The sequence below is a fragment of the Portunus trituberculatus genome, chromosome 39, assembly GCF_017591435.1.
Source record: "Portunus trituberculatus isolate SZX2019 chromosome 39, ASM1759143v1, whole genome shotgun sequence".
Taxonomy (NCBI): Eukaryota; Metazoa; Arthropoda; class Malacostraca; order Decapoda; family Portunidae; genus Portunus; species Portunus trituberculatus.
This window is the reverse complement of record NC_059293.1, coordinates 9,417,852-9,426,003: the sequence shown is the minus strand read 5'-3', so window position 1 is coordinate 9,426,003 and position 8,152 is coordinate 9,417,852. Positions and strand designations below refer to the sequence as shown.

Genomic DNA, 8,152 nt, shown 5'->3' with positions numbered 1-8,152 from the left:
CTCCCTCGACTCTCATCTCTTCCTTTTCCTTTTCTCTTTCTCCTTCTTCAATTCGTGCCTTGTATTTTGTCCTTCCTTACCCCGTCTGTCTTCCTTGCCCTGCGCCCTGTCCCTCACCTCCTGTCTCCTTACTCCTCCTCGCTGCCTCCTCTTGTGATACGTTTCCTCGCATCATATCGCCTTTCATTCTTCCACGTCCACGAGTCTCCTTTGGTCGCTCTCTTCCGCCTCTTCTTCTTTATTCTTCCTTACTTTATTTCTCGTTCTCTTCCTCTTTCTTCTGGTTCTTCTGCTGTTGGATTTTTTTTTTCTTTTTCGTTGTTTTTTTTTTCGTTTTATGTTGTTATTGCCATTTTTCTTCATTTCATTTTTCTTTTTCTTTTTTTTTTCCTCTGTTTTCTTCTCTCTCTCTCTCTCTCTCTCTCTCTCTCTCTCTCTCTCTCTCTCTCTCTCTCTTCTTCTTCTTCTTCTTCTTCTTCTTCTTCTTCTTCTTCTTCTTCTTCTTCTTCTTCTTCTTCTTCTTCTTCTTCTTCTTCTTCTTCTTCTTCTTCTTCTTCTTCTTCTTCTTCTTCTTCTTCTTCTTCTTCTTCTTCTTCTTCTTCTTCTTCTTCTTCTTCTTCTTCTTCTTCTTCTTCTTCTTCTTCTTCTTCTTCTTCTTCTTCTTCTTCTTCTTCTTCTTCTTCTTCTTCTTCCTCCTCCTCCTCCTCCTCCTCCTCCTCCTCCTCCTCCTCCTCCTCCTCCTCCTCCTCCTCCTCCTCCTCCTCCTCCTCCTCCTCCTCCTCCTCCTCCTCCTCCTCCTCCTCCTCCTCCTCCTCCTCTTCTTCTTCCTCCTCCTCCTCCTCCTCCTCCTCCTCCTCCTCCTTTTCCTCCTCTTCATCTTCCTCCTCCTCCTCCTCCTCCTCCTCCTCCTCCTCCTCCTCCTCCTCCTCTTCCTCCTCTTCTTCCTCCTCCTCCTCCTCCTCCTCCTCCTCCTCCTCCTCCTCCTCCTCCTCCTCCTCCTCCTCTTCCTCTTCCTCTTCCTCCTCCTCTTCTTCCTCTTTCATTAAATTAATTCAGCTTAACAAAGCGCAGGATAAGAGGAGACCTAATTGAAGTTTTCAAAAATTTTCAGGGATATAACAACCTTGATGTAAATAAATATTTTACCATTGATCATTCCACTGCGACAAGAAATAATGGATTTAAAATTACACCAAAACGCTTCAAAACCCACGAGGCAAATAACTTTTTCTTTAATATAATTGTTAACATTTGGAATAAGCTTCCTTCAGAAATAGTTAACAGTACTTCCATTGCATCATTTAGAAACAAAATTGATAAATATTTAAAGAATAACCTCCAACAAGCTCTCTTGTTGTCAGAATAATTAAACATTATATTAGTATGACAAATATTGTGTGCAACTTTGTTATAGATAGATATGTAGAGTTCACCGTAGGGTGAATAATAGAATCTCCTTTCATCCTTTCCTGTGAAAATTCCATGTCAGTTTTTCCATACTGAGAGGTACTTTACCAAACTATTTTCCATGCCAGTGAAAGCTGAAGGGAGTGGTGGGTGGGAAGGAGCCTTCTCCTGTACTGTCCTGTCTCTCTTATCTGTAGCCAGTTAGAAGCAGTTACCAAACAGCCTCTTAAGGACCAAGAGGTCTGTTGCTGTTTGGCTTTCCTTATTCTTCCTTATTCCTTATTCTTTGTATTCCTCTTCCTCTTACTACAACAACAACAACTACTACTACTACTACTACAGCTGCTGCTGCTATTGTTACTACTGCTACAATTACTACTACTAGTTCTACTTTTTTTTTTTTTTTTTTTTTTACGGTAAGGCCTATAGCGCCTGTAGGCACACTTGAAGAGTGTATGGGAAGCGCTGTTCAGCTTCCGCCCATTAGTGGCGCCGGCAATTTTATTTATAGTGGTACCCATATTAGGGCCCATATCACGGCCCAGGCTCTTCTTGAGTGTAACCACCTAGAACCTGGGTATCATGGTGATATGTAGGTAACTTTAAACCACTCGACAAATGGCAAAGTGTTTTAAGGCTGTTCGTGGTGGGATTCGAACCTACGCGTGGACGTCTGCCCGATCCCACGCTCACCACCTTATCCACTATGCCACCGCCTCATTACTACTACTACTACTACTACTATTACTACTACTACTACTACTGCCGCTGCTACTACTATTATTTTAACTATTAGTAGTACTACTACTACCGCTACTACTACTACTACTACTACTATTACTCCTGATGCTGCTGCTGCTGCTGCTGCTGCTGCTGCTGCTGCTGCTGCTACTACTACTACTACTACTACTACTACCACAACCACCACTACTACCACCACACTGTTACCACCACCGCTGCTGCTGTTGTTAGCACCACCACCACCACCACCACCACCACCACCACCACCACCACCACCACCACCACCACCACCACCACCACCACCACCACCACCACCACCACCACTGCTGCTGTTGCTGCTGCTGCTGCCACCACCACCACCACCACCACCACCACCACCACCACCACTGCTGCTGCTGCTGCTACTGCTACTGCTATTGTTACTACTACTACTACTACTACTACTACTACTACTACTACTACTACTGCTACTACTACTACTACTCCTGTGCCACTTTTTCCAGCACATCTTTCCCTTCTTCCAACTTATTGACCCCTCCTCCTCCTTCCATAATGGTGGTCTGTTCCCATCACAACTACGAGCCGCCTTCTCCTCCTCTCATAACCATTTCAATATCTCTCTTTTTCCCCCACCTCCTACCATGAGTAAGGCCAGGTCTGGGAGAGAGAATCTTGCTCCCTGCTCTGTACGCTCCTGATTCTAAGAGGCTGTCTGGCTATACAGTATGAATGGCGAGTGAGGACCAAGTATAACCTCAGTTTTGAATAGAACCTCTTATGTGGACCTGCCTATTTGTTATGTTCTGTGGAGGAAAGGAAGCAATGTGAGAGAGGAAAAGTGTACCTGAATTTGCGTTTTTTTTAATGTTAAGTAGTTGAATTAGTTAACTAGAATGATGCCATTTGAGATTTCCATGTTTTTTTTTACGTAGCTATGTGACCTTGAAAGGTTATGTTTATGTTCATTTGATTTTAAAGTAAGGTGGAAGTGATTTGTAAGTAAAGCAATTGATGGGAGAGGTAGAAATGAAAATGTTAAGCTTATAAACAATGTTGGATAATTTGACATGTTCTGTGCAGGGAAGGAATTAAGCAGCATGAGAGGGGGAATAGTGTACCTTTGCTTATTTTTATGCGAAATATCTGAATTGGTGTACTAGAGGAAACTGAATTAGCTTTTCTATGAATTATATACGTATTGTTTCGTTATGAAAGTATTAAGTATGTTCCCTAGACTCCAAAAAAGAGCAGTTTTGGAAAATAGGAACGCAGCAATTTATAGAGCAACATGGAAGTGCGATAAGAGATTGTTTGTATTGATGTAAGTTTAAAGTAAATTAGAAGTGAATTTTAAGTCAAATACAGGAAGGGGAGGCAGAAACAGTAACGTTAAGCTTCTAGACAATATTGGATGAGGATTGCAGCAGGTGGTGGGGTGTGTTTGAGTTGCCCTGTGTTGAGTGAATGGTGGTGTGGTGTCTCCTTTTGTTCGTGTGTTTGTTGAATGGATTGGAATGTTGTGTGTCCCTCTGGTGTTGTTATTCTGACCTGACGCGGGACCTCGAAAGTTTGGGCTGCTTTGTTGTTGTTTTTGTTGTTGTTGTTGTTGTTGCTGCTGCTGCTGCTGTTGCTGCTGCTACTGCTACTACTACTGCTGTTTATGTTTTTTTTTATCTTGATGTTATATCTGCTGTTGTTTAATGCTGTTATTGTTGTTATTGTTGTTATCATTCTTGTTACTACTGCTGATGTTCTTGTTGTTGGTGGTGATGTTGTTGCCATTTTTGTCGTCGTTGTTGTTTTGTTGCTGCTGCTGTTGCTTCTGCTGTTATTGTTGTTGTTTTCGTTAATCGTCGTCGTCGTTGTTGTTGTTGTTGTTGTTGTTGTTGTTGTTGTTGTTGTTGTTGTTGCTGCTGCTGCTGCTGCTGCTTCTGCTTCTGCTGCTGCTGCTACTGCTGTTGTTGTTTTTGTTGTTCATTTTGTTGTTCTTGTTGTTATCTCTCATTTGCCAACTACTCCTTTCCCTCGCTCACCGTCAGCTGCAGTCTGTCCTCGAGGCAGTATCGATTTCAACAGATTTTTACTTTTTTTTTCTCGGCATAAAGATTCAATAAGGTTTGTCTCGCGATATCTTGTTAACTTCTTATCCTCATTACTCACACCCTACTTCCCATTTGCCATCAGTGTGTTGATGTGTTGGACGAGCGATTTCTTTGTGTAGTGTTTACTCTGGTGTGTCCTACATATTTCCGTTTTCTGTGAGTGTAATCCAAAAAACACCAAGAACGTAAAGGGAAAGCAAATGTAAATGTTTTCCATGCTATTTTATGGAAGATCTATATCATTTATTGTTTTTTTTTTTTAAGTGTATTGTATTCATTTTCTAGGGAAGCAAGCGTTATTCATCCTTGTCAAAACTATAAAATCACAGTTTCATTTATCTTTACTAGAGATATGCCTGATAGAAGCCTCCACAAGCGTCTTTCCAAATTCACATCTTAACTTCCAGAGCTAGAAACATGAGTATTTATTGCACTACTCTCGGAAATTGTGATGCAATAAAGGAATGATAACAGTGGTAGTATTAATTTCGTTAATCTGCCGTAAGTACATGTCTATTAACAACCATGAACAACTATTCTAACGGTGGTAGTGGTTCTGTCTTCATATAAAAACGGTTTTGGATTGTTAGCTCAGTAATGTGGGTGTATATAGATTATTTAATGCATCTATTTTTATCATTAAGATGAGTGACTGAGGTGAGGCATTCATAATATTGAATTATGACCACAAAACAGATCATTATGTAAAGTAAAAACGAAGAGTAGTGAAACAAGGCCATGAACTGAATAACACACACACATACACACACACACACACACATAAAAAATCCTCAACACACACACACACACACACACACACACACACACACACACACACATAAAAAAGTTAGATTGAGGAAAAGAAAAGAAAGAAAACAGTAGAATTGGTTATTAAAATGTGCAATAGATGACTCCAATATTTTCTTGTGATCGACTTGTTAGTGCTGATCAGTCGAGAACTTTTGGATACTGTATATGGTTACTGATACATGCAAACGTACTGGATGTTTTTCTGATTATATTGTTTTCTGATAGTGTTATGAAACTGAAGACAGCTTTAAAAGAAAACGTAAAAACTAAGACACGATGTAAAGACTGTAAAAAGATAATAAATGGAGCAACAGATAAAAGGAGAGAGGAAAAAAGAATAAACGCTTCGAAACTGAAAGAACAAAAAAAAAAAAAGAGACAATAAAATTAAATACACACACAAAAAAAGAGACGGAAACAAAGGAAAAGACTGGATGATGACTAACAAGTAAACCTCATTATATTTCAGAGACTTAACAAACATTAAAAAAATAATAATACTTGAGGTGATACAGAAATTGACCCACGAGTTGGAAACATTTATTATATGTAACATTGAGGTCGCTTGTGCCTGCGTCCCGTCTAGCGGGTTGAGACAGCGACGCTATGTACAGCACGGCCAGCACACGCACGATGGACCGCCACGAGAGAGAGAGAGAGAGAGAGAGAGAGAGAGAGAGAGAGAGAGAGAGAGAGAGAGAGAGAGAGAGAGAGAGAGAGAGAGAGAGAGAGAGAGAGAGAGAGAGAGAGAGAGAGAGAGAGAGAGAGAGAGAGAGAGAGAGTACAGGAAAGGACTGAACAGAAAGTAACAGAGGAACTTAATTCATACTTTAGTTTTCGTAACGAGGCTTGTAGTGATGAAAGAGTGAGAGAGAGAGAGAGAGAGAGAGAGAGAGAGAGAGAGAGAGAGAGAGAGAGAGAGAGAGAGAGAGCTATCCATCGCATATTAATATTGTAAAGACAGTGAAACGCGATTAGTCAATATTGTTGTTTAGTAGCACACACGTGTTTCACCACCGCCAGCTGTTCGTGTTTCCTCCAATGAGTGATGGAGAACACTAAGGCGCACGTCTTTTACACATATGATACTCCTTTCCCATTATGCACTTTTCATAAACAATTAAATACATTTCGGTTATAACTTGTTTACGAAAAAAAGAAAAAATACATTGGATATATATTCTGCCGCGTATATAAAAGGGATTTCATTTAGTTTATACATCAGTTTACACATCAGTCCCCTTTAGGCATCTATGCTTTACGTCTACGTGTCTATTTACCAAGTTCTTGTGTTAAAAAGCGCTACACTTGGGACTGAGACGCAGAGGCACCGCGGGAGTGTGGGACCCGCGAGTGCCATGTCGATGTGGTGCTCTGCGTGGCACTGCTGTAATGCCACGCCCTGCCTCCAGACATCTGGAGCTACTTGGGGTTTAGGAAGAACTGTCGTAGATGAGAAGTGCTGCTGCTGCTGTTGGTGATGCTGTCATGCCCACAAAAATTGAGGGTCCTTAGGAAGTTTCTTTGAGCACCCTTGTGGAGGCGCCAGTTAAGAGAACAATGAAGATGTTTAGCTTGGAATGCAGAATGAGGGTTGTTGCTCAAGTGGTAGTGAGGACGGTCTCTCCGGCAGAGTCTCGGCGGACGGGGTGTTGACGGGCTGAACTCTGTCAAGGTCGTCTCCTTCTCGGCACCACTAACGAAAATTGACTATGGCGAGGTAATGAAGCTGACGTCTTTCACTTCGGATTTGCTGCTTTCTTCATGATGCTTTTGCCGCTCTGGAGGAAACCATTTACCCTTCTCCTGGCCACCTGGCACATAGCTGTGGTGAGCCACCTAGCCACCTACCGACAGTCTACTAGTAGTTCTGTGTTCCGTGTTGGTGCTGCGGCGGCCTTGTGATGGCGCAGTCTGGCTGCTGTAGTCACCTGGCTCCGTCCTGGCAGGAGCGGTGCCGCCCAGGCAGGACGAATTCTTGAAAGTAACAGCGTCCGATGTCAGTATAACATTATTCACACACCTATACTCTCGACACTACTGTAAGTACAAAAACAAAGTGACACAAATATATACACGAACACGTATTTCTTTCCACAAACATGACTGGCATTGTCGTCGTCAGGCCTCAGAGAGTGACGTGACGAGCCTCGCGTGACTCCAGCGAACTGCTTCTTTCTCAATGCGCAATATCTCGGCTGGCATATTCTTCATGGTGTCAGTGGCAGTTTTGATTGCTTTTCTAAAATTGTTATTTCATTTATATGTTTCATGCTAAGGTAAATCATTGTGCGACTCTATTCCTCATTCCTTTGAAGCATACATGGCCTGAGTCCCTTGACAAGCCATCGCCACCGCCACAGCTGCTCTCCGCCCTGCTCCCAGCTCACGACGGCCAGACAACGTACACGTGAACACTGAGGGAACGAGGGATGAACATGTGGGATGAAAACCAGTTACGTGTTAAGACGGATATCGTATTTGTTCTGCTACTGACGGACGACTCTGAACGCTCTCATGCCCCGTCCCTCAGGTAAGCGTCACGAACCTGCTTGATCAGGAAGCAACACCACGTGCTCTAGGTAATGAGAGGTACAAATCTTATTCGTACTCTTTTTACATTTGGCATATATCAGGGAATGCAGGCAAAGTCCACCGCACGAGCCAGCCACGCCCCTGTCCCTGTCCCACCCAGCATTCCAGTCCTGCCATCTCCTGACGCAGCAGCGGTGACGAGTGTCCCTGGATGGCCGACAACAAGTTTCTGCTGGTGGACGCTCCTGCGTGGACTGCGTCAGCATGCTCCCTGGCGTTCCTCCTCACACGGCGCGGTGACGCAGGTTCTTTTGGCGTCTGAGCGTCAGCGGCGTCGTCGTATGCTCCCGAGGACTTTGGCTTTGTGAAGGAGGCAAAAAACAAACGTTAAATCAGCATCAATATTGGTGATATCAATCATCAACATATACTGTACATGTTAATGATTTCCGTTTAGATATCTTAGAATATTATAGTGTTGCACTGCAATACCAAGGACGATGATATATTTCTAATGGCTATGTTGTAGGGACTACTGTCACTATAGTTGCTTACTC

General features: G+C 42.8%; 1 protein-coding gene across 2 annotated transcripts in view; it reads right to left on the bottom strand.

Annotated features, from left to right (window-relative positions):
- Positions 1-5,586: 5,586 nt before the first annotated feature.
- Positions 5,587-8,152, bottom strand: part of LOC123515523 (thrombospondin type-1 domain-containing protein 7B-like) — a 531,642-nt gene continuing 529,076 nt past the window's right edge. For both annotated transcript variants that reach the window (XM_045274226.1, XM_045274227.1), the window contains exon 27: positions 5,587-7,955. In XM_045274226.1, coding sequence (XP_045130161.1) covers positions 7,880-7,955 — 76 coding nt within the window. In that variant the 3' untranslated portion in view covers positions 5,587-7,879. The remainder of the gene's footprint in view (positions 7,956-8,152) is intronic.